Genomic DNA, 27,485 nt, shown 5'->3' with positions numbered 1-27,485 from the left:
CTGTATTTCACAGCACGACATACTGTAAAAAGTGTTTATACTATTTATACTTTCAATTAACAAATTGAAGTCTTGTGAAAGGTTGACAGGATAACTGGCATTAACTGTCAAAATAATTTCAAACTATTGAAGTTAGCTTACAGAATAAACATGTCAATCAACCCATATGATTTTTGCTGTAATATTTTTGTTTTGAAAAGTCACTGTGACTGATAGAAAAGTGATGGTTTTAGCAACATTTTAACCTGTCTGAATGCTAATAGTCATTTTGCGTCGGGGGGCGAAGCCCTGAACCCTCCACCAGGACTTTGTCCTGGACCTACCGGGGCCTGCGGCCCTTGGACCCAGGCTACTAGGTTTTTCTGATTTAAAAGTTGGCAGGTATGGTGAGGTTATAAAGCTTTTGCCTGTTAAAGAAAGGAGACTGATCCAATGCACAGACATTCGCGTGCCACACTGTCACGACCCAGACGCACACCAGTGCGCAATCATATGGGAGCCGCGCTGAGCGCACCTCCAAGCGCGTCTCGCTGCCGGCGACGGCCAGATATGGGCCCACGCTCCAGCGCCATCCATTTTCAGGGCTAGTTGATTCGGCAGGTGGGTTGTTACACACTCCTTAGCGGGTTCCAACTTCCATGGCCACCGTCCTGCTCTCTATATCAACCAGGGTGAGCCCCACCCCTTTCATGAGCGCACTACGCGCGGAGTGACCCCTGTTACGCGCCCCCGGCAACAGGGGTGGCAAGCAGGTAAGCTGCGCGGGCGGAGCGCGCGGAGTGACCCCTGTTACGAGCCCCCGGCCACGGGGGTGGCGGGCAGGTAAGCTGCTTACCTGCTGCGCGTGACGCCGGCCGCGGCGGGGTGTCGGTGCGGTGGGCGCGGTAGTGACCCTGGACGTGCGTCGGGCCCTTCTCGCGGATCGCTTCAGCTACGGCTCCCGGTGGGGCCCTCTCGGGGGAAGGGGCCTCGGTCCAGGACCCCGGCGAGGCGTCCCTTCTCCGCTCCGTAAAAGTGTCCATCTCTTTTCTTTTTTTTTCTTCTGTTGTGGCATATGCAGCAGGTGCCTGCTCGTTTTTCGTATGTGGGTAACAACATTTAACTATGTATATATATTTCCGAATTGGTTTAACTGCCACCCGCAAAAAAAAAAAAAAAAAAAAAAATTAATCCGCCCGACCCGACCCGCGAGCGGATAAAATCTTAGTTTTTTTAATTTCATCCGCCCGATCCGCGGATAATCCGCGGACTCCGCGGTTGTGTCCGCAAACCGCGCATCTCTAATACACACACACACACACACACAGTACAATTGACCGTAACATAAGAAAACATGGCACATAGGAATGAGGAAAAACACCACCCTTGAGACATCCACACTGAAGAATAACTAAAAATAGCGCCATCTAAAAAATAGTATGAAACATATTTTAAAATAAATGTAAAAATAAAATATAAATAATACACTAATAAGTTAAAAAATATATACAATTGAGAGAATAATAATAGTAATCATAGCAATAAATATATTACAAAACAACCCCACTAACCCTTACCTATGCCAATAAAAATAAAAATAAATTTAAAAAATAAATAAAAAAATATGCGTGTAACATGATCAGTAAAAAGCCTGATTTAACCCTTTAAAAAAAAACAAAAAAAAAACTGTTTCAGCTGTCCTGAGGCTCTCCGACAGGCTGTTCCACAGGTGGGGGCTATAGTGGGAATTAGAGTTGTACGGTATACTGATATTGGTATAGTACCGCGATACTAATAAATCATATTCAGTATTATACCACCTCTAAAAAGTACCGGTTCACCACCCCCCACACCCCCGCCGTCGTGTCATTGCTGGTTTACAAGCAGACGAGCGTGTTAGGCAGCGCACAATCACAGAGTACTTACAAGCAGACACAGTGTGTAGACAAAAAAGAGAGAATGGACGCATTTTGGCTTGAAAACTAAAAACAAAGGTGAAGCTATAACACTGAAACGCCCTCAGGAAGAGGTGCTTTAAGACATGGCTAGCTAGCTAGCGGCTAAAGTCCAGCCGCAGTCTGCAGTGTTTTAGCTACTTCTAAATCACTAATCCTCGCCTCCATGGCGACAAATAAAGTAAGTTTCTTACAAGTATCATCCCTGCAGGACGAGGAATAGCTAAACATGCTTCACTACACACCGTAGCTCACCGGCATCAAAATGTAAACAAACGCCATTGGTGGATCTACACCTGACATCCACTGTGATGATACCAAGTACAGGAGCGTATCTAGTCGATACTGCTATGATTACATCGATATTTTTTAGCATTACAAAATCTTTTTTCGTTTATTTTAAATTTATAATATGTTTATAAACTTAGGAAATACGTTCCTGGACACATGAGGACTTTGAATATGACCAATGTATGGTCCTGTAACAACTTGGTATCGGATTGATACCCAAATTTTGTGGTATCCTCCAAAACTAATACAAAGTATCAAACAACAGAAGAATAAGTGATTATTACATTTTGATTATTACATTTTAACAGAAGTGTAGATAGAATATTGTTGAAAGAGAAAGTAAGCAGATATTAACAGTAAATGAACAAGTAGATTCATCATTCATTTTCTTCCACTTGTCCTTAATCATTTCTGACCAAATTGACACAATATGTTACTGCATATGTCAGCGGACTAAATTAGGAGCCTTTGCTTGTTTACTTACTACTAAAAGACAAGTTGCCTTGTATGTTCACTACTTTATTTAAAGACAAAATTGCAATAAGAAACCTATGTTAAATGTACCGTAAGATGTTTTGTTAGAATAAAGCCAATAATGCAATTTTTGTGGTCCCCTTTGTTTAGAAAAGTATCGAAAAGTACCGAAAAGTACATTTTGGTACTGGTAGTGGCAATATAGCAGCACAAACTAGTTAGCTCTCTGCGACCACGCCCCGCTAAATATAGATCGTCTGTGTTAGTGCTTATAAAGTTAAAGTTAAAGTACCAATGATTGTCACACACACACTAGGTGTGGTTAAATTACCCTCTGCATTTGACCCATCACCCTTGATCACTCCCTGGGAGGTGAGGGGAGCAGTGAGCAGCAGTGGTGGCCGCACCTGGGAATAATTTTTGGTGATTTAACCCCGAATTCCAACAATTGGTGCTGAGTGTCAAGCAGGGAGGTAATGGGTCTCATTTTTATAGTCTTTGGTGTCACTCGGCCGGGGTTTGAACTCACAACCTACCGATCTCAGGGCGGACACTCTAACCACAAGGCCACTGAGCAGGATTATGATAACAATATCACTCATATTTCGGGTCATGAGATATAAATGGAGTATTGTTGGTGTATACCCATTAGTTGCATTGATAGCCACCTCTTACTTGCCGTATTTTACGATTTAGAATGCACAAATGAGGAAAAAAAACATGGGGCAAAGTTATAATACAATACTTTCATAGAAATAATTGCATACCTGGTTTATCTTATCACAGTCAGGGTGTATTTTGATGGGAGGTGGGTTCAGGTAGGGGTTGTTATTGTAGTTTTGCAGAGACTTCTGCAGGTGCTCCAGAGGCTGGAGAATATGCCGCTGCAGAGCATCTTCCTTCAAAGATCCACACTGAACCAAGCGGTCGTATTGGGCCACACTTGTGCAAGAAGTCGCCGTGGAAAAGCGCTTCCGCCAGCTAAAGCAGCCTTGAAAAGCGACAACACAGACAATGCATCACTGCCATCACACGAAATGATGAATACGAATAGCTACGGTCAAGCGGCACGACAATAAACCAGTTAAGTTGTGTTAATTTACCTTTTACCTGACAAGTGTTTCGTAAAGCAGGAACATAACTTAAAGGGACAAACGCCAACAAGCTTCTCATAGACGCTGGAAAGGTAGAAAAAATGTGTGCCGCCATGATGGTTCAAAATGGCGAAACTTTATTTACACACCGACAAAATACAAAGCCCGGATATTGCAAGTTGACAAAAAATTGTTTACATTTTTAGCACATACATCGACAATGTTTTTCAAATACAATTAGTTATCAACTTTTTTTTTTTAAATAAACACACATGAATGAAGAACAATTGCAATTAAAAAACGACATAAATTATTATTTCATGTTTGAAAATCCGTGCTTTATTATGCATAATTTTAAATAAACTGCGTATATATTTCCGTAATGATCCCTGTTACCGGTGCGACGGATTGTAAACAAACCAGGATGGAGTTGGTTGAACAACGGTCAGCTGACCGTCAGCTGACCGGAAGTGGTACTAACACGGTTTTCAAACCACACTCGTAAAATACGTATTACCACTAAAATGGACGTAAACTATTGAAGTGCTACACAAACAATCTTTTTGTGAGTTTATACCTATAAATAAAATAAAAAACGCTGATTGTTATTCTTTAGATGACCAAGCTTTCGGGATTTCACAAATTCACACACGTCTCAGTCGTTTGGAGTTTCTTTTATTTTGAAGTTCAAAACCGGAATATACATATTTCTTTTCACGAGAGTTTGACAGTCCCGCTGGCTTGGAAAAGAGCAGGGCAGAAATGGCTGACACCATAGCTGATACAAGAAGGCTCTTTACCAAGCCTCAGAACCTCAATGACGCATATGGACCGCCGAGTAACTTTCTTGAGATTGACGTGCGCAATCCCCAGACGATTGGGGTTGGCAGGGGTAGATATACGACGTATGAAGTCCGGCTGAAGGTAAGCTCTCAGTGTCAGTTGCTAATGCCGTTAGCCTTTAAGCTAGCTACCTAACGTTAGCCATCGTCTTTGGGCCGATTTAATAAAGGCGATTATCGAGTGACATTGCGATGTATGCATCGGGGATTGTGTCATCTGTATTTTTGTGTGGATATGATAGTTTTAACGGCTATACATCCATGGATAAACGCAATTTCTGTAAGTAGGTGTTTGCTAGCAGGCTCATAACATTCGTCAGAGCTAGTTAACACCGTTTAGCATTAGATTAAATCTGGAACGCTATTGCGTTCCGTTTGCTTTAAATGTATAATCTTAACACCTAGTATAATACAAAAGTTGCACAAATTGCACAGTCAAATTTGTTTACATTAGCTTCGGTTGATCGTCCCTTTTACAGGAAGTGACACAACTGCAGTGTGAGCATTTTTAAGGGACAGTAACGTTTGACTTACAAACATGTCTTTTCTTTACGGATCACAATAATAGTAAAAGTTAAGATCAATCAGCTCTTTTTCTAAGTTAGCCACACCCAAGGTTAAACTGGAAAGACTATGGCTTTTAACAATCAATCAATCAAAGTATATTCATATAGACCTAAATCACGAGTGTCTCAAAGGGCTGCACAAGCCACAACGACATCCTCGGCTCAGATTCCCATCAGGGCAAGGAAATACTCAATCCAATGGGCTACAATGAGAAACCTTGGAGGGGACCGCAGATGTGGGGAACCCCCCCACAATGGACGTCGAGTGGATCTAGTTAATAGTGTGAGAGTCCAGTCCATAGTAGGGCCAGCCGGATATCATATTGAGTGGAGACAGGTCAGCAGTGCAGAGACGTCCCCAACTGATACATAGATGAGTGGTCCACCCGGGTCCCGACTTTGAACAGCTAGCGCAAAATCTGTGGCCACCTAATCTGTGCAGAGCAGAAAAGAGACAGCAGATCAACTGGTCTAAAGGGGGGGTCTATTTAAAGACTAGAGTACGGCTGGGCGATATATTGAATATACTCGATATATCGCGGGTTTGTCTCTGTGCGATATAGAAAATGACTATATCGTGATATTCAAGTATACATTCTCACACAGTTGCTTTTAGCTGCGGGCATTACACTACAGGCTTTTCTCACTCTTTCTTGTCTCTCCTTCTCACAGAGACATAAAACAAGCGCACCTTCTTACACACGTCACATACTGTCGCACGTGCAACGTCATACGCTCTCGCGGAGCAGACAGGTAGCGGAATGGGTAACGTTAGCTGTATTGCTAGCGGAGTGGTGCGAGTGGTAATACGAGAGAAAGAAGGTGCGAATCTGGTAACAAATGAAGGAAGAATAATTAATTCCCGAGAAAAACAGCACGGGGTCCATCGTCTAGTGGGGGTTTGGCTTCAAGCGGGAATATGTTGAACAGACAACCGTAATATGTCAAGTATGCGGCAAAAGCGTTGCTACAAAAAGTAGCATTACTGCTAATGTGTAGCATCATTTGAAAAGTCACCTGCTAGAGAATGAGGAGTGCTTGAAACTCCGCATGTCAACATCTCCGGCCGGTGCCACACCAACAAAATGCCCAAGCAACCATTTCCAGATCAACACCGTATGAAAAAAATAGTCAACAACAGAAGGAGATAACGTCCGCAGTAACCTACCACATAGCGATGGACATACACTATTTGATTTCCTATTATGCAGCTAATTTTTATTTGACAGTTATTGAAATATCTTGTGTGACATCATGCACAAAAGTGCATTTTGTTTTAAAACATTGTAGTGCCGTTCTGTACAAAAAGTGCACTTTAATTTAGTGTTGTTTTAATTATGTCATCTTAGTGACGTCATGCACAAAAGTGCACTAATAGCTTGTTTTAAAATGTCTCTGACAATCTTGCACGTTCTGTTTTTGAAATTACATGAATGTTTGTGCCGCTGCTTAATAACTGTTTTATAAATACAGTTTTGGTAAATTGACTTAGTTGTGATGTCCCACTCTGCATTAAAGTTTAAAATGAGCATGTATTAATGCAGTATGAATAAGAATGTTTTAATGTACACACATAGAATCATCATACTGGTGTAATTATATGCATCAAGTGTTAACTCAAGGCTAAGGCAAATTATCGAGAGATATATCGTGTATCGTGACATTGCCTAAAAATATTGAGATATTAATAAAAGGCCATATCGCCCAAGGCTAGAGTATACAAATGAGTTTGAAGGTGGGACTTAAATGCTTCAGTCAAATTTGTTTACATTGGCTAGAGTTGATCGTCTCTTTTACAGGAAGTGACACAACTGCAGTGTGAGCATTTTTAAGGAACAGTAACGTTTGACTAACAAACATGTATTTTCTTTACTGATCACAATCATAGTCAAAGTTAAGATCAATCAGCTCTTTTTCTAAATTAGCCACACCCAACGTTAAACTGGAAAGACTATGGCTTTTATCAATACCATTCAAATAATCCCCCATCATGTCTTCTACACTAGAATATATTTGTGTTAGTATTTGGATCTTCCAATGCGTAACTGTTATCTCGCACCCTAAATTGTAAGAGTAAATGAAACCAAATTTCTAGGTATAATGATTGATGATAAATTGAACTGGAAATATCGTGTAAAAAATAAACAACATAAAGTAGCAAGAAACACATCAATAATGAATAAAGCAAAACATGTTCTAGACCACATATCACTCCATATTCTCTACTGCTCGCTCGTGTTACCATATCTGAGTTATCGTGTAGAAACATGGGGAAATAACTACAAATGTACACTTCATTCATTAACGGTGTTACAAAAAAGATCAGTTAGAATAATACATAATGTTGGATTTAGAGAACATACAAACCCTTAATTTATTGAATCAAAAATACTGAAATTCCACGACATAGTGAATTTGCAAACAGCTAAAATTATACACAAAGCAAACTATAATCTGCTACCTAAGAATATACAACAATTCTTCTTACAAAAAAGGAGAAATATAATCTTAGAGAAAAATGTAATTTAAAACATTTGTGCGCACGTACAACACTTAAGACCTTCAGTATATCAGTATGTGGAATTAAATTATGGAATGAATTAGGCAAAGAAGTCAAACAATGTACTAATATGATCCACTTCAAGAAACACTTCAAACTTAAAGTGTTTACAAAGTACAAAGAAGAAGAACCATGATAAACATTCTGAATTTATTTCATCCATCCATTCATTTTCTAGATATTCTAACTCATCGCACCATATGAAATATAACTTACTTCACCGATTATTTATTTTTATTGTTATTACTTATGGAGTCTATTGCGAATAAATTGAGAACAGGAAGTGAACAAAAGTTTTAGCAACTGCTATGTAAAGGAAAAGGGGTATTATTAAATATTATATATTACTAAATTAAATATTTGCTTTTTCCTACTCCTTTTCGAACATGTTGAATAGAGAAACTGGAAATTTTGATGTATCATGTTGAATGCATGCATGCTCCAAATAAACTCAAACTCAACTCAACTGTTTTATGTACTAATATGTGGTCAATGGGGAACACATTTTGCCAGTCAGCTTGAGCAGACAGGATGCGCCCTGATCCTCTTGCTCACCTCCCTTTGAGACATTTCCTTCCTCCTCCTAGCGAAGACATTGCAGGGAGCTGAAAAAGTGGTTGTTTTCCGAGCACCTCTCCCCCATGCCTCGCTAAACTAGCTAAAGAATGATTAAAAGGCACATGTTCTGTCTCATGCTAGAATTGTGAGTGGCTGAATGCAAGGCTACTGGCTTTACAAGCCCGTAAACATGATGACAGTATTGTGTAACACAGACCAGACCGTCAGTTACATATTTCAGTCATTACTCATTACTTGAACGTCCTTTTTAAAGGACACACTTACAGATTACCTTTCAGCGGTAATTCAGAAATGCATGGGAACACAACAAAATTGACTGGGGCACATCCTGTTGTTTATGACACTGTAAGTAGTATCACACATAAATAAGCTTCCATTGATTTGCTTTTACCTCGCACCTACACATTCTGGTCTCAACATTATGTACAGAGTTGTGTATAGAGAGAGAATGGCCAACTTAGTTTCATAGTTGGTCCCAAACATGATGCCCTGCAGTCACATGAGGGGATTTTGACCCATCATTTAGGACAGGGGTCGGCAATCCAACATGTTGAAAGAGCCATATTTGACCAAAAATCTAAAAAAACGAATCTGTCTGAGCCGTAAAAAGTTAAAAGCCTTATGTAAGTTTTATAATGAAGGCAACACATTAAGTTAGTGTCTCAGAGGGTTAGATAACTCCTGGAAATTAATGGCTTAAAACTGCCAAAGGTATAGATGTGTGTTCCCAAGATAAAGAAAAGGACAGGCTGTCTTATTCTAATGGATTTATTACAATCTTTGCAAGTTCTGTAAAATTTGCTGTGGTCTGGAACAACATGGTAACGTTTGCTGTGGTCTGGAATAGGGTTGGGCGATATATCGCGGGTTTGTCTCTGTGCAACATAGAAAATGACTATATCATGATATTCGAGTTTCTCACACAGTTGCTTTTAGCTGCGGGCATTACACTGCAGGCATTTCTCACTCTTTCTTGTCTCTGCTTCTCACAGAGACGTAAAACAAGCGCACCTTCTTACATACGTCACATACTGTCACGCGTGCAAAGTCACACGCCCTCGCGGAGCAGACAGGTAGCGACATGGTAACATTAGCTGTTGTGCTAGCGGTGCGGTGCGAGTGGTAATACGAGAGAGAGAAGGTGCGAATCTGGTAACAAATGAAGGAAGAAGAATTAATTCCCAAGAAAAACAGAACGGGGTCCATCGTCTGGCTGTGGTTTGGCTTCAAGCGGGAATATGTTGAACAGTTATGCGGCAAAAGCGTTGCTACAAAAAGTAGCAGCACTACTAATGTAGCATCATTTGAAAAGTCACCCGCTAGAGAATGAGGAGTGCTTGAAACTGCGCATGTCAACATCTCCGGCCGGTGCCACACCAACAAAATGCAGAAGCAACCATTTCCAGATCAACACCGTATGAAAAAAATAATCAACAACAGAAGGAGATAACGTCCGTAGTAACCTACCAAATAGCGAAGGAAATACACTATTTGATTTCCTATTATGCAGCTCATTTTTTTTGACAGTTATTGAAATATCTTGTGACATCATGCATAAAAGTGCACTTTATCTGTTTTTAACTATTGTAGTGGCGTTCTGTACAAAAAGTGCACTTTAATTTAGTGTTGTTTTGATATGTCATCTTAGTGACATCATGCACAAAAGTGCACTTATAGCTTGTTTTAAAATGTCTCTGACAATCTTGCACTTTCTTTTTTTGAAATTACATGAATGTTTGTGTCACTGCTTAATAACTGTTTAATAAATACAATTTTGGTAAATTGACTTAGTTATGATTTCCCTCTCTGCATGAAAGTTTAAAATGAGCATATATTAATGAAGTATGAACAAGAATGTTTTAATGTAGATACATAGAATCATCATACTGCTGTGATTATATGCATCAAGTGTTAAGTCAAGGCTAAGGCAAAATATTGAGATATATATCGTGTATCGTGACATGGCCTAAAAATATCGAGATATTAATAAAAGGCCATATCGCCCAGCCCTAGTCTGGAACAATATGGCACACAATCAGAAATGCAGCCAATATTACATAAAGATAATGTGTCATGAGGCATGCAAATATAAATTAATTACATTGAGGACATAAGTAAAGGAAATCAAATGAACTCAATTATACCTACAAACGAGGCATAATAGAATAGAATAGAATAGGGATGTCCCGATCCGATATTTGGATCGGATCGGACGCCGATATTTGCCAAAAAATGCGTATCGGCAAGGCATGGGAAAATGCCGATCCAGATCCAGTTTTTAAAAAAAACTCCGGTACGTGTTTTCCAACGCACCAATTTAAATAATACATTCCACTTTTCTGCTGCTCCCTAATTTCCGTTCCGCATTTTCCAGCACACCTTCAACACATCCACAGGTCTGTGGATTCTCACGCAGTTGCTTTTAGCTGCGGACATTACACGACAGGCTCTTCTCACTCTCTCCTGTGTCTCCTTCTCAGACAGCAAGCGCACCTTCTTACACATGTCACATGCTGTCACGTCATACGTCACATACTGTCACGTCATACGTCACATACGTATACGTCCTCCCCGAGCAGAGAGGTAGCAGCATGGCTAACGTTAGCTGTGATGCTAGCGCAAGCCAAATCTATGCCACGCACAAAATCAAATAAAAAAATAAGCGCATAACATTTTTCGACACACGGACACGACAGAGAAAACAGTTTTCGTCATCATTGTTCAAATATTGTAACGTCTGTCGAGACGCTTATCTCCATTCGGTGCCACACGCCCACACCATCAAAATGCTGAGGCAAACATTTCCAGATGAACACCGTATGAAAAAAATAGTGATTTTTTTTTTGTTGTGATTTCCCTCTCCGCATGAAAGTTTAAAAGTAGCATATATTAATGCAGTATGAAGAAGAATGTTTTAATGTAGACACATAGAATCATCATACTGCTGTGATTATATGCATCAAGTGTTCATTCAAGGCTAAGGCAAAATATCGAGATATATATCGTGTATCGCAATGTGGCCTTAAATTTTCGCAATATTAAAAAAAGGCCATATCGCCCAGCCCTAGTTTCAATGATGCCATTTCTGTTTGTCATGTATAATTTTGTCTATTTTGTGTTTATCCTTGAATAAACAGGTCAGTTTCTTGTTACCAACCATTGTGTATTATTCAAACTCCCCTAATTCAGCTGGTTAGTTGTTATCAAGAGTACTAAAACCCTTTTCAACATGATTCTGACAACTAAGTAGGCTAAATAACTTTAAACTTTAATACATGCTCGGATAGGCCAGTATCGGTCAGTATCGGTATCGGTCGGTATCGGATCGGAAGTGCAAAAACAATATCGGTATCGGATCGGAAGTGCAAAAACCTGGATCGAGACATCCCTAGTAACAAGTAATCCAATTCATTTATGTACGCTACAACATTGTTAGCGAGACCTTTGATCTAATATAAAAAGGTTACTTTTGATGTGGTTTTATGTCAAAAAGACAGCGTGAAAAGCACAGAAAGTTCAATGTAGGAAATATATTTTTACTCATAAAAGCAACATCCAGTACCACACTAAAAATAACTTGATAAATTGATATCAAATGAAAGAAGGCAACATCACACAGCAAACAACACACACGCAAGTACACGCACACAAACTGTACATGCTCCTATTTCAAGAGACTATTTAACAAAAAATCAATGAGGGAAGTAACAAGTTTGCAATTCTACAATATTCCGTTTGTGGACAATGAAACTACAGCCATCAGAGCACATTCAATCCTTTCATTACCTAGCACTAACACAATCCAATGAAAAAATTCAGCAGAGCTGCTGTCACTGCCTGCGATTTGCGAGTCTGGGCTAACAGACAGCTGAGCTGAAGCTGCTCTGTTTGGGCACTGACGTCACATGTCACTTAGCAACAGGCACCGCCTTTTAAAGGCACATATATACACTACGGTCTCATGAAACATTTCAACTGCATATGCCAGATATACGAAGGGTTTTTAAAACTTCCCCTAGTAATTAATTAAATTTATTAGAGAGTAAATACCTTGGTAATTCAATTACTTTTTTGGCAAAGTAACAAGTAAGTATAATTGATTACTTTTAAAAGACATTTCCCAAACACTGCTGGACAGAGGAGGACTTTAAAAGAAAAAAAAAACAGAGGATTTAAATCAGAACCAGTATTATGATTTGTTTTTGTCTGATTTATAATTACAATTTTAAATATCAGTATTGGTCATACCAAAACTAATACTGATACTTAAAATGTGTAACTACTTGGTACTGGATTTATACCAAAATTTGGAGTATCACCCAAAACTAATGTGCCATCCATCCATCTTCTTCCGCTTATCCGAGGTCGGGTCGTGGGGGCAGCAGCCTAAGCAGGGAAGCCCAGACTTCCCTCTCCCAAGCCACTTCGTCCAGCTCCTCCCGGGGGATCCCGATGCGTTCCCAGGCCAGCCGGGAGACATAGTCTTCCCAACGTGTCCTGGGTCTTCCCCGTGGCCTCCTTCTGGTTGGACGTGCTCTAAACACCTCCCTAGGGAGGCGTTCGGGTGGCATCCTGACCAGATGCCCGAACCACCTCATCTGGCTCCTCTCGATGTGGAGGAGCAGCGGCTTTACTTTGAGCTCCTCCCGGATGGCAGAGCTTCTCACTCTATCTCTAAGGGAGAGCCCCGACACCCGCCCCGAACCACCTCATCTGGCTCCTCTCGATGTGGAGGAGCAGCGGCTTTACTTTGAGCTCCTCCCGGATGGCAGAGCTTCTCACTCTATCTCTAAGGGAGAGCCCCGACACCCGGCGGAGGAAACTCATTTCGGCCGCCTTGTCATAACCCAAAGCTCATGACCATAGGTGAGGATGGGAACGTAGATCGACCGGTAAATTGAGAGCTTTGCCTTCCGGCTCAGCTCCTTCTGCACCACAACGGATCGATAGAGCGTCCGCATTACTGAAGATGCCGCACCGATCCGCCTGTCGATCTCACGATCCACTCTTCCCCCACTCGTGAACAAAACTCCTAGGTACTTGAACTCCTCCACTTGGGGCAGGGTCTTCTCCCCAACCCGGAGATGGCACTCCACCCTTTTCCGGGCGAGAACCATGGACTTGGACTTGGAGGTGCTGATATCCATCCCAGTCGCTTCACACTCGGCTGCGAACCGATCCAGTGAGAGCTGAAGATCCTGGCCAGATGAAGCCATCAGGACCACATCATCTGCAAAAAGCAGAGACCTAATCCTAATGTGCAGTGTACAAACAAAAGAATAAGTGTTTATTACATTTTAACAGAAGTGTAGGTTGAACCATGTTACAACGGAAAGTAACTAGATATTAACAGTAAATTAACAAGTAAAGTAATAATAGTTTTGAGAAAATAATAAGACCGGAAATGACACAGTATTTGACACTGCATTTGTCAGCATCCAAATTAGGAGCCTTTGTAACCCGGTGGTTCTATGGTTCAATCATCATTTATATACATTTTTTGGACTGAAGAGCGTACCGATATACAGTATATAGCCGCAGCCTCCAAATTTTAGAAGAACATTTCATTTCCAGATATTGGCCGCAACGTACTATAAGCTGCAGATATATATGTTGTGAAATGAGTTACTTACACATAAAGATTTTGTAAACTTTCATTTAAATATCTTGTTTCCAAACGGTGCCTGTAACACGCAGTAAAACGGCTAATCAAACAAATAGAAGTCATTGGAAGCTAGCTCTCCAGTCAGCTAAATCAACTCAATAACTCCACGGTGACGTATTGGTGAATTTACGAAACAGACACAATACAAAGAGAATGCCATTGTAAATTGATAATACGAACACAGACACTCGCGAACGTGTTAGCACATCAGCTAATGCTAATGACGCCAGCTTCAATACATCACTTTAGCACATACAAATATGCAAGAAAACACGCTTACAGACATCACACATGGAACGGTTTAGTAAGTTTGAATAGTTTTTGTTATATTGTAAAACTTATAAACATTGCTTGGAGTGATGAATGAAGAATCCATTCGAGTAGAAACGCTATAGACGACTAGAAGACGGATCGACACTTGTACTTCCGGTTTAAAGCACTAAACCGAAGGAAATACAGTATAGACGTTCAACCCGCAGCACCTGCTGTTAGCAAATTCGTCCAAAAGATGGCACCATAACACAAATAACACACCTTTTCAGTATCTCTGCTTGTGTCTAATGAATATTTGTTGAACACAAAACGTTATTGCCGTTATCGAAGAAAAATGTGTACATTAGCGGCAGTGTTCAGAGTGTAGGAAAAAAGCAGGGGCTTATAGTCCGGAATTTACGGAATCTTTTGTTATCACAGGAGGCTGCATTAAACATTAAGACATAGATTTTAGGCCCTATCACATGTGAGAATATCATACCTACCTCATAGCCTCATTTGTTATCTTTCTGAGTTGTCATTTCACTTGACTGACACCCCTGTAGTTAGTTGCCTGCAGTATTTAGATTGATTAAGCACTCTGACAGATTAATAGGCCCCTTGTGTCTTAAAGTAAGGGGATGAGGGAAGCGAAGCGGTCTCCAGGCCGCCAGAGTTGAATATGAGTGTACTGTACTTGATCAGTGTGTTATAATTTGCATATGCGTGTAATCAGCATTATTATGCACCTCGTAGCCCCGTGTGACCCTGCTTTGCATAAGACCACAGATGAAGTGGCACATCCCTCGCTTCTCAACAAATGTGTCAACTTTGCTTTGATTTGCCTCTTCTTTTGTGCGTCCTTACATTCTATATTGCCTATCTGCGTTATAATAAAAGTGCAATTAACCATGCTACAGCTTTTGATTGCTATTCACACACCCTATTTTGCTGTCAATATGTGGAACTCAAAGATCATTTCCCGCTTAAGCTCAATGCCTCTCCTGCCTCATGTTCCCACTGCTGTCCCACGTTGCACCCAAAACCGAGAGAGCCCTTGTGGTCGCGCTGAGAGAGAGTTCGCTTAATCCCCTCATTGAGAGGGAGAAAGAATGAAATAGGCCAGGGGTGCGGGGGGTGGGGGCCTGGAGCATTTACTCTCCAGTCATACCCCCTCAAAACCCACGGAAGGGTATAAAGCCACCCCATCTGCAGCCTTGATCCTGTTTCCACTTATCCCATTTCACTCAACTCTGAGCAGTCACTGTTCACAGTCCTGGTGGTAACTTCAGATGACGGCACATTGTAAACCCCAGCATAAGAATTATTTTACAATAAAATTATGTCCACAAGAGTGTTCGCTTTTTTTAAGCAATCAGATTCGCTGAAGGTTGAGAGATGGTGGTAAATAAAGTTGCGTAAAGTAGGCCAACTGTTTGCACTGGCGCTCTCGGTCTGGCTGTAGTCACTTGTTGACAGGCAGGCTTACGTTCGTATGTAAATCAATGGGATCAATGCGACCCCCATTCACTTAGGGAGATGAAAGCTAACTCGATGCTGAAAGGAGACAGATAACTCATTTTTTTCCCTGGGCAGACTTGTAATGTCGAGGGTCTCATTGAAGAAGTCGACTTTTGTTCTCATTCAAATCCATTTGTTTTAAACCGGAATCTAAAATACCCAATAGACTCGACAGGATTAGCTGTTTTTCCAATTCGCTAAACTGTCTTTTGTGCGAAACGTGGGTAACTGTTCGTAATTAATAAACATTAAACACAGTAGCTAAAATCCAAATGTTTATAAAAAGTTATTTACATACCGTAACTCTTTCAAGTCCGCTTTTGTTCTCAATCAAATCAATTTGTAATTGAAATCTTAAACGTTGACGAGACCAAGGGAGATTAGTTTTTTTATGATTCTAGATCAGGACTATTCAACTGGTGGCCTGAGTTTAAAATATGGAAAACTAAACATTCATAAAAAACACTTAAAGGCCTACTGAAACCCACTACTACCGACCACGCAGTCTGATAGTTTATACATCAATGATGAAATCTTAACATTGCAACACATGCCAATACGGCCGGGTTAGCTTACTAAAGTGCAATTTTAAATTTTGCGCCGAAATATCCTGCTGAAAACGTTTCGGTATGATGACGCCTGCGCGTGACGTCACGGATTGTAGAGGACATTTTGGGACAGCATGGTGGCCAGCTATTAAGTCGTCTGTTTTCATCGCAAAATTCCACAGTATTCTGGACATCTGTGTTGGTGAATCTTTTGCAATTTGTTCAATGAACAATGGAGACAGCAAAGAAGAAAGCTGTAGGTGGGAAGCGGTGTATTGCGGCCGACTGCAGCAACACAAACACAGCCGGTGTTTCATTGTTTACATTCCCGAAAGATGACAGTCAAGCTTACCATTGGCCTGTTGAGAACTGGGACAACAGAGACTCTTACCAGGAGGACTTTGAGTTGGATACGCAGACGCGGTACCGTGAGTACGCAGCTGCGGCTTCCAAACATTTGATCGCTTGCCCGTACGTGCGTGCCGCTATGTGCATGTCACGTACGTAACTTTGGGGACTTTGGGGAAATATGTGTGCTGTATGAACTTTGGGGGGGTGAGCGGTACTTTGGGCTGTGGGATTGAGTGTGTTGTGCAGGTGTTTGAGTTGTATTGGCGGGTTATATGGACGGGAGGGGGGAGGTGTTTGTTATGCGGGATTAATTTGTGGCATATTAAATCTAAACCTGGTCGTGTTGTGGCTAATAGAGTATATATATGTCTTGTGTTTATTTACTGTTTTAGTCATTCCCAGCTGACTATCAGGTCCCACCCGCCTCTCACAGCATCTTCCCTATCTGAATCGCTCCCACTGCCCTCTAGTCCTTCACTCTCACTTTCCTCATCCACAAATCTTTCATCCTCGCTCAAATTAATGGGGAAATCGTCGCTTTCTCAGTCCGAATCGCTCTCGCTGCTGGTGGCCATGATTGGAAACAATGTGCAGATATGAGGAGCTCCACAACCTGTGACGTCACGCGCATATCGTCTGCTACTTCCGGTACAGGCAAGGCTTTTTTTTATCAGCGACCAAAAGTTGCGAACTTTATCGTCGATGTTCTCTACTAAATCCTTTCAGCAAAAATATGGCAATATCGCGAAATGATCAAGTATGACACATAGAATGGACCTGCTATCCCCGTTTAAATAAGAAAATCGCATTTCAGTAGGCCTTTAAGTGCTCCTGTTGTATAGACAAATTTGGACCACTAAACAAACTGGCAAATCCATGTTTAGGCATTTTAACCTTGTTAGGGAATAGGGTTGTAACGGTATGAAAATTTATTTTCACGGTTATTGTACCAAACTGATCACCTATTATTATTGTTATTATTATTATTATTATTATTATTATTATCACTTTTTTTTTTAAATGTGCTCAAAATTTTGGAAAAGTATTTAAACTGAAATATTTTAGCTAAGTGTTATTAAAAACAAACAAATAAAACATTCAAAATTATTTTCTTTGTATAAGAACGTTATTGTAGATAACTGTTTCATGTACCTCAAGAAGAAATGTAATTTGCATGATAAAGCAACACAAGCATTAATCAAAGTAATATGGCTAAAACTTAATAATCACAAATACATTTAAATAAATGTGAAAATTGTGCAAAATGGCATCTGATGTCCTAATATGTAACTACACTTTTTTTCATGTATAGAAAACTAGTGTTCATTTATGAAAGATCTAGTCTTACACATATCAGAAGACACCTCAACAGTTTGAAACTTTGAACGGTTCAAATCAGTTGAGAAATGTGGGATATGGAGAGGTTTGGTTAGTATTGTATGCCACTTCGCCTTTTTTTGTTCTTTGCCTTTTTTTATGCAAAGTGTCAAAAAAAAAAGATCACACGTAATTTTTTCATATCATCCGATCTTAAATAATCTCACATTTTTTTGTATTGTTTCTATTAAAGGGGGTTGTCCTGTGCATGATTATAGCGAGTACCGTTGCATCCCTGCAGTTTACTACTGCAGTATTTTGTAACAAACATTTCCACCATGTTTGATTGAGCTAATATATGGTAATAACTGTCATTTTGTTCACATATATATATATATATATATATATATATATATATATATATATATATATATATATATATATATATATATATATATATATATATATATATATATATATGTATGTATGTGTGGGGAAAAAAATCACAAGACTATTTCATCTCTACAGGCCTGTTTCATGAGGGGGGGTACCCTCAATCGTCAGGAGATTTTAATGGGAGCATTCGCATGGTTTATATAGGGCACAGAGTGGGTGGGTACAGGCTGGCCTAGGGGCGTGGTGATTGGCTCATGTGTTACCTAGGAGGTGTTTCCGTCTATGGCGGCATGTTGTTACAATTTCGCTGCGCTTGTTGAGGGATGACAGGTCTGGACGGTAAATAATAAACAGTTTCTCTTTCAAGCATAGGTTGCATCTTTTATTACCACTATTGTAAGGTGTGCTGGATGCAAGAATTTGCCATGTTATTGAATATTCAACATTATTGTCTTTGAGGTCCCAAATGTGTTTGCTGAGTTCTGTGGTATTTCGCAGGTTTTTGTTCCTGAAAGAAGCCTTGTGGTTGTTCCATCTGGTTTTGAATTCACCCTCGGTTAATCCTACATATGTGTCGGATGTGTTAATGTCCTTGCGTATTACCTTAGATTGGTAGACAACTGATGTTTGTAAGCACCCCCCGTTGAGAGGGCAATCAGGTTTCTTTCGACAGTTACATGCTTTGTTGGTTTTGGAGTCGTTCTGACTGGGGGTCGACGGCTCATTTGCAATTGTTTTGTTGTGGTTCGAGATGATTTGTCGTATATTGTTCATGCAGCTGTAGCTCAATTTGATGTTGTTCTTGTTGAATACTTTTCTTAGGTTGTTGTCTTTGGGAAAGTGTTTGTCAATCAGATTGAGGAATTTGTGTCCAATGTTCGTTGAGACGTTTTTGCTGTATGGGGGGTTGTACCAGATGATGCCGCTTCGTTTTCTGTTCTTTTTTGGCTGGTTTCCTGGCGTGGGTTCATAGGTGAGGGTGAAATTGTATCCGCTTTCATCAAGGGCTTTTTGGTACGGGGGGGTTGCTTGGTCAAATTCAGCTTTGCTAGATGACAGCATCGATAGCCTTTTATTGATTCCGGTAGGTATTCTTTTCGTGGTGGTGGGTGGATGGTTGCTGTCATGGTGCACGTATTGGAGTGTTGTGTTGGGTTTCGTGAATGGTTGGTAGCTGTTATTTCTCAGGTTGAAAGTGACGTCAAGGAAGTTGACGGTTTGCTTGTTGGCTTCAATCGTGATCCGTAGGCCGTTCTCTTTGAAAATTTGGCATATGCGCTTCTTGGTATTCTCGCTGCTCAAAGAGAACGGCCTACGGATCACGATTGAAGCCAACAAGCAAACCGTCAACTTCCTTGACGTCACTTTCAACCTGAGAAATAACAGCTACCAACCATTCACGAAACCCAACACAACACTCCAATACGTGCACCATGACAGCAACCATCCACCCACCACCACGAAAAGAATACCTACCGGAATCAATAAAAGGCTATCGATGCTGTCATCTAGCAAAGCTGAATTTGACCAAGCAACCCCCCCGTACCAAAAAGCCCTTGATGAAAGCGGATACAATTTCACCCTCACCTATGAACCCACGCCAGGAAACCAGCCAAAAAAGAACAGAAAACGAAGCGGCATCATCTGGTACAACCCCCCATACAGCAAAAACGTCTCAACGAACATTGGACACAAATTCCTCAATCTGATTGACAAACACTTTCCCAAAGACAACAACCTAAGAAAAGTATTCAACAAGAACAACATCAAATTGAGCTACAGCTGCATGAACAATATACGACAAATCATCTCGAACCACAACAAAACAATTGCAACTGAGCCGTCGACCCCCAGTCAGAACGACTCCAAAACCAACAAAGCATGTAACTGTCGAAAGAAACCTGATTGCCCTCTCAACGGGGGGTGCTTACAAACATCAGTTGTCTACCAATCTAAGGTAATACGCAAGGACATTAACACATCCGACACATATGTAGGATTAACCGAGGGTGAATTCAAAACCAGATGGAACAACCACAAGGCTTCTTTCAGGAACAAAAACCTGCGAAATACCACAGAACTCAGCAAACACATTTGGGACCTCAAAGACAATAATGTTGAATATTCAATAACATGGCAAATTCTTGCATCCAGCACACCTTACAATAGTGGTAATAAAAGATGCAACCTATGCTTGAAAGAGAAACTGTTTATTATTTACCGTCCAGACCTGTCATCCCTCAACAAGCGCAGCGAAATTGTAACAACATGCCGCCATAGACGGAAACACCTCCTAGGTAACACATGAGCCAATCACCACGCCCCTAGGCCAGCCTGTACCCACCCACTCTGTGCCCTATATAAACCATGCGAATGCTCCCATTAAAATCTCCTGACGATTGAGGGTACCCCCCCTCATGAAACAGGCCTGTAGAGATGAAATAGTCTTGTGATTTTTTTCCCCACACATACATATATTGCGCTCTACTACGGTATCGAGCACTATTTTTTGGATAACCTTATTAAGACATATATATATATATATATATATATATATATATATATTAGGGGTGTAACGGTACACAAAAATTTCGGTTCGTACCTCGGTTTAGAGGTCACGGTTCGGTTCATTTTCGGTACAGTAAGAAAACAACAAAATATAAATTTTTTGGTTGTGTATTTACCAAATTTGTAAACAATGGCATAACATACATATACACACAGGGTCCATTGCCAGGGTTAATGTGGTCAACATATATAAAATAAAAACTAAATAAGATAAGGTTCAGACAACAAAACTTTTCTACATATAAAGTGCTTTTTTTGATTGATTGATTGAGACTTTTATTAGTAGATTGCACAGTACAGTACATATTTCGTACAATTGACCACTAAATGGTAACACCCGAATAAGTTTTTCAACTTGTTTAATTCGAGGTCCACGTTAATCAAGAGCTGGACAAAGTGGCTGGGGAGAGGGAAGTCTGGGTTTCCCTGCTTATTCTGCTGCCCCCGCGACCCGACCTCGGATAAATGGAAGAAGATGGATGGATGGAAGTTGTTGCTCAGATTAAATAAAATGACAAAACTTTTCTTCCACATGTAAAAAGTGCAACATTAAACAGTTTCAAGTCAACTCAGCCTCAGATTAACTTTTCTTTCCCCCTGCCCCAGCCTGGCTAACTTGGCAGTAAGAGGTGGGAGCTGTTTGCACGTCATTATCTTAGTTGAAGCGATTTTCACTTGGGGGTAGTGCCGCTTCGAATGGGTTAGCATGTTTGACGTGTTGGCAGAAGCATGCCTTACCGCTGCTGAACAATGTCGGTAAACCTCCGTCCTCTGCACCGCGCAGCCGAAGTGTTCCCAAACGGGAGATCTTAACGAGGCAGGAGGATCTTCCAGCTCTGGCTTTTATATGTTGTCCTAGCCCGGTCATTGCTAGCATGCCGTGTGTTGTGCCTCGGTGTGCCTTGTTTACACAACGTGCGCTACGCTACTTAATATGTCCGTGTGGAAACTCGTTCGGTACACCTCCGTACCGAACCGGAACCCCCGTACCGAAACGGTTTGATACAAATACAAATTCTGTTTTGGTATGTTTTGTGGGGATAAACATTTTCTCAAAGGTTATTTTGTTTTTTTTCGCTTGTCATCACAAACATTCTGCCGTAAACAAAGTATCATTGGTGTATTGAATACTATAATACTTTTATTTCACACTTTCGAATGGCAAAATGTTATTTGTTTTCTTTAATCCCTTGTATACATCAGTGCTTCTCACCGGTGCTTTGGCAAACAACAACCGGTGACCCACATTGTCGAGTTTTTAAAACTCAAATTCTGTCTTATATTTAATGAAAGTATATTAAAGTGCAGTTTGAATTTGAGGTACTGTAAAATAATGTATACCAACACATAAAATAAGTTTAATGATTATTTCAGTAACAAAATGTTTTGTTTTTTTATCCGCTAACATACAAAAAGAGCACAAAGTGTCTGTCTGCAGGTTTTTTTTTCGTACATGTCATATCAGAGGAGTGGAATCTTTGCAGACACATAAAAAGTCTGATGAAAAATATTTATATATACAAATCCTTTTTTGATAAATTAGTGGTTGTGTTGATTCTCCCAGTCCTATAGAGTCACATAGACATTCTGATTGCCTGCAAGTACGCATTCAGGGCAGGATTACTGGTGAGCTGCAGCAGATAGTGAGTCTGTCACTAAAGCCGCTGCTCCTTTTAAATGTTTCAACTTCTATGCTAGTGTTAGTCATATTTCTTTATTTTGTTCTTCTGGGCTGCACTTCCAGCTTCGTAAGAGGACGAGGCACAACGCGATTGAACATTAAGAAAACATTTCCGCCTAGATGTGACTCACAATTGCTTGTATTCCGACACGTGACTTCATATCGGAAGTGAAAACCAGAGGGTGTCAACGAAGCTAAGATGGCTGCCATTCTACACGACAAAACAGATGGGAAGTTGGAGAACCGTGGAGGTATACAACTTATTTGTGTGTGGCTGGGTCAAGGAAATTGGTATCAAGACTCTCCCTGATAAATCATGCCCCGTTTTTCCGCGGGTAAAGTTGCATTTCATGATTTAACTTTGTGTCTACTGATGTTTGTTGCTTTTGCACGCGCCGTTTCAGGGCTGTACAGTGCTAGCATTTAGGTCGCATTTGCGCCTAAAAATAGTATTGAGAAAGGCTCAATGGCACCTATAGTACCCATTGAAAACAGACATAGTTTGACCACCACGCGTATTGATTGGACATGACGTCAGCCAGCAATTGATTGGACACCATTGGGAAGCATTTATTTCTTCAACCCAAAACAAAAATGAAACTTAAAGGTTACTGTGGCGACATGTCTTAAAATGTGATTTATGTAACTCAGGTGTTGCTGTAGCTTGTTTACTTTAGATGCTGGCAGTATTAATTTGTTCAACTTCTTTAGTTATACTAGTAGTATTCCTCAAGGCTTCCTTTTTAGGTCCTCTTTTGCTAATCATTTGTGCTATTCAACCGCAGGCCTGCGAGTTCAGTTTAAAAAAACTTGTAAAATACTCGCATTTTTGCATAAGGTCCCTAAAAAAGAGCAGAGCACTCCTGTAACTCTGAAAAATAGAAAGACCAACATAATTTGTCTACTGTAAAGGAAGCTGGTTCTCTGGAATATACAAAATAAGATTAATAGTGATTGGAGAAGTTTGGCCACCCGATCCTTCGCTTTCCAGAAATGTGTGCCCCAAAACAATTAGGTTGACTCTTATTGCTTTATGTTCAAAACAAAACATGTTTTAAGTGTTTACTAATTCATCATAATCCAACAATGATGATGACATTATAAGATTTGTCTATTTTCTTCCCTGGATTCCATGAGGGTCACGTTCAGAGGACTGAACTTTGGGATCCTAGTTTGTTTATAGATAGGAACACATAAAAGGCTTCTTATACTTCAGTCCTCCATCCCTCCCCATTTTGTACCCTCAGAGTTTCGCTCTCTTTTTCTTTCTCGTTTCTATTTGAGCATTAGGGCGGGGGCCTTGGTCATTAATTAAAAAAAAAAAAGGGGGGGGGGGGTGAGAGAAGGGGCGGTGTGTGTGTGTGGGGAGGGGGTGCTTGTCAGGCACAGTCAAGTGTAATCCAAAGTCTACAGCATCCTCTTGGACAACTATTTTAATGGAAATGGGGAACATATTGTATCAAGGCTACCATATCCTACTTGAGATGACAGTATCAAAAGTGGGAGTTGATACTATGGCAACAAAGCAGCTTTTTGCCAGCGAGGCGAGCCGCAGAGTAGATAGATTGTCAGACCGCAGGGGCCAGCAAGCGAACGAGGGAGAGCGAGAGAGTACACAGAGAGACCGTCACCCCAAAGCTTTTTGTTCCCAGTCTCTTCTTTCCCCATTTCGGAATATGATGCAATGAGGCGGTATTATGTTGCCGTTTTTAATGCTATTCTTTGAAAGGGGGAGGTGGGATAAAGTGGGTGCACAAAAGCGGGTAGATTTAGGATGCACACTCTCCAACTTGACTTGATCTATCCTGCTAAAAGCTAATGCGTGGTGGTCTTGAACTGTTCTCTCAGTAGATGAGTGATCTTTGGCCCCTTCTCCCTCTTTTCTGCACCAGAGCTTTTTTTAAGGCTTCTGCCTCTTTTCAACCCATTTTCAATTAAGATAAGGTATTGTGTCCCACACATTATGACTCACTCTCCTCCTATGGAGCATAGATTGCTGCCTTGTACACTCATAATGGAAGGCGAAGCTACAAGGCCCATTTCCAGGAGGGTGCGTGTAGCCTTTGAGTAGTATCCGCTCTTTCATTTATGATTTTAATAACACCAGCAATCCCTCACATGCCTATTTGGCTTTCTCCAAGATTAGATATTTCATTTTCTGGCATCTTTAGTTTTTTCACCTTCCATCTTTCCCATGTTTTTTTTATTCAGTCCCTTTTTAGAAAGTGAGAGAGGGGAAGAGCGCCTTTTGAGACTATTTGCGAAACGCTGACTAGGTGAAAGCTGCTCCCACGTCCCGTTCGGCACAAGGGCCAGTAAATTGAGGTGCAAAGCAGCCGCAAAGAGAACAGAGGCAGGGGAAACCTGATCTTTGACTCTGAGGGCTCTCACGCACCGCCTACTTCTCGGTGAATGAGACCTCTCACTTTTCACTTTCGTCGTTTTCGTTCCTCCCCCTGTCCTGCAGAAGCAATCTCTTAATCACTGGGTTGGAGAGGGTGAGAGCATTTAAGGGCCAGGTGACTTTCCTTTCTTTAAATTCAAATTGCTTGCCGTATTGTCTGGAGATCAATTGACCGGGTTCAACTTTTTGTGTGTGTGCAAACCGTCTTGAAAGCTCCTTTGCCATTATGTTCACATTGTTAAAGTACAGTACGTGACTGGTCAAATGGCTAGGTAACAACTCCCCCACCACCATTCTTGGTAATACATCAGTGTGTGCACCCGAACCTGTGCACAGTTAAGTGTTTTCCAGTGTGTACATGATAGGATTAGAGTCACGGCGGTGGCAGATTACCTGTAACTGTGATCTGTTGTGGTGCGGATTAACTTTGCGGCGCTCCTCGCTGTGAGATAACATTACGCAGCAGGGACAAGCGAGTGGAGTTAATGTCAGAGTAGTGGAGCAATAAATCTAAGCTAATCCACTTCTCCTGTGACCTAAGAAAGAGACGGAGTAAGGATTGGTTGGGGTGGGGGTCTGATTGAGAACATCGCCTAGAAAGAACCTGACCAAGATATGGAAAGGGAGTTATCGGAGCATCTCCTGAATAAAGGTGTTTTCCTGAACAGTCTGACTTGTTTGTCCTTTGTTAGGCATTAGGATGGTGAAGCAATGTGAATGATAATCTAGCACTGTTGCACTACCGCAAGAAGGTATTTGTTTGAAATCAGAGCTCTAGAGAAATTGTATTAGTCAGTTTAACTGAAGAGGCCAATTTATCCAGTTTAGTTTGACACGGCAAGGTTTTGTTTAGTAAGCTGTGATTGCATTTTCATTGTGAGGTTTGTTTTGTAGTCTTTTAGGTTTGACAAAGTTTGACTAACCACCCATCTGTTTATAGTAGGAATGCGTCTGTCGATTTCGTGAAAAAGTGACTAATCAGCCATTGTCGATTAATGCATTTTAATGCCAATCACAAAACCGACCCCCTGTGGCTGACACTTTATTATTTATTTTTTGTGGTCTCTCCGCTACCAGTCGGCTAGCAGCTAATCGTGTGGAGCAGCTTCCCCAAGTTATCAATCATCAACTAAATTTCTAAGTATCTTATTCTTAATTATCATTATCTGTGGAGTGGAGTGGGAGCCTCCAAGATACACACCAAAATAAGCCAGGAGCAGGCATGCTAACAGCTAAGCTAGCTACTATGCTAGCTTGAAACAACACAAGAAATTGGTAAGCAGCTATTAACAGGAAATTAAAGCGTAGATCAGGGGTCTCAGACACGCGGCCCGCGGGCCAATTGCGGCCCGCGAGACGTTATTTTGCGGCCCGCACCTTAATATGAAAATGTAATGTTAGTGCGGCCCGCGAGTTTTATATGAATGGCGCTTGACAGCGTCATACTGTGGAAGCATGTTTTGCTCTAAAATCTCTTGGTACACAGCTGCATTGACTCTGGACATGATGAAACACAGTGGACCAACACCAGCAGCTGACATGGCTCCCCAAACCATTGCTGGCTGTGGGAACTTCACACTGGATTTCAAGCAACTTGGATTTTGCTCCTCTCCAGCCTTCCTCCAGACTCTAGCGCCTTGACTTCCAAATTAAATACAAAACTTGCTTTCGTCTAAAAACAGGACTCTGGACCACTCTGCAACTGTCCAGTGCTTCTTTTCCATAGCCCAAGTCAGACGCTTCTTCCGTTGTCTTGAGTTCAGGAGTGACTTGACCATGGGAATACGGCTACATGCTGAAAAGCTCTATGGAGATGATGATTTCATTTTCCAGCATGATCTGGCACCTGCCCACAGTGCCAAAACCACCAGTAACTGGTGTACTGACCATGGCATTTACTGTCCTCGATTGGCCTGCCAACTCCCCTGACCTGAACCCCATTGAGAATTTGTGGGCTATTGTGAAGAAAAAGCTGAAAGACACCAGTCCCAATAATGCAAATGAGCTAAAGGCCGCTATTGAAGCATCCTGGGCATTCATAACACCTCAGCAATGCCACAGGCTGATTGCCTCCATGCCACGCCGCATTGATGCAGTAATCCGGGAAAAAGGATTCCCAACCAAACTACTGAGTGCATTAATTGACATTTTCAAATGTTTGGTTTTGTTTTGCTGTTATAAATCTTTTTTTTTAACTTGGTCTGAGGAAATATTCAAATTTTTTGAGATAGGATTTTTGAGTTTTCTTAAGCTGTATGCCATAATCAGCAATATTAGAATAATAAAAGGCTTGCAATATTTCAGTTGATGTGTAATGAATCCTGAATGTATGACATTTTCATGTTTTTAGTTGCATTACAGAAAATAAAGGACTTTATCACAATATTCTAATTTTCTGAGACAGTCCTGTATATTTGTATTTTCTGAAAACATGTTTTGTAG

At 40.9% G+C, this 27,485-nt stretch overlaps 2 protein-coding genes across 3 annotated transcripts in view; one reads left to right on the top strand and one right to left on the bottom strand.

Moving 5' to 3' along the window:
- afg1lb (AFG1 like ATPase b) overlaps positions 1–3,912 on the bottom strand; it is a 133,522-nt gene extending 129,610 nt beyond the window's left edge. For both annotated transcript variants that reach the window (XM_072916265.1, XM_061987263.2), the window contains exons 1-2: positions 3,803–3,912; positions 3,467–3,690 (exon numbers count right to left, since the gene is read on the bottom strand). In XM_072916265.1, coding sequence (XP_072772366.1) covers positions 3,467–3,690; positions 3,803–3,908 — 330 coding nt within the window. In that variant the 5' untranslated portion in view covers positions 3,909–3,912. The remainder of the gene's footprint in view (positions 1–3,466; positions 3,691–3,802) is intronic.
- A 587-nt stretch (positions 3,913–4,499) lies between these two features.
- The window catches only part of snx3 (sorting nexin 3), a 38,637-nt gene continuing 15,651 nt past the window's right edge, over positions 4,500–27,485 (top strand). The window contains exon 1 of the mRNA XM_061987264.2: positions 4,500–4,717. Within this exon, the coding sequence (XP_061843248.1) occupies positions 4,556–4,717 (162 nt within the window). The 5' untranslated portion in view covers positions 4,500–4,555. The remainder of the gene's footprint in view (positions 4,718–27,485) is intronic.

The sequence above is a fragment of the Nerophis lumbriciformis genome, linkage group LG26, assembly GCF_033978685.3.
Source record: "Nerophis lumbriciformis linkage group LG26, RoL_Nlum_v2.1, whole genome shotgun sequence".
Taxonomy (NCBI): domain Eukaryota; kingdom Metazoa; phylum Chordata; class Actinopteri; order Syngnathiformes; family Syngnathidae; genus Nerophis; species Nerophis lumbriciformis.
This window is presented reverse-complemented; position numbering and strand designations above follow the sequence as displayed.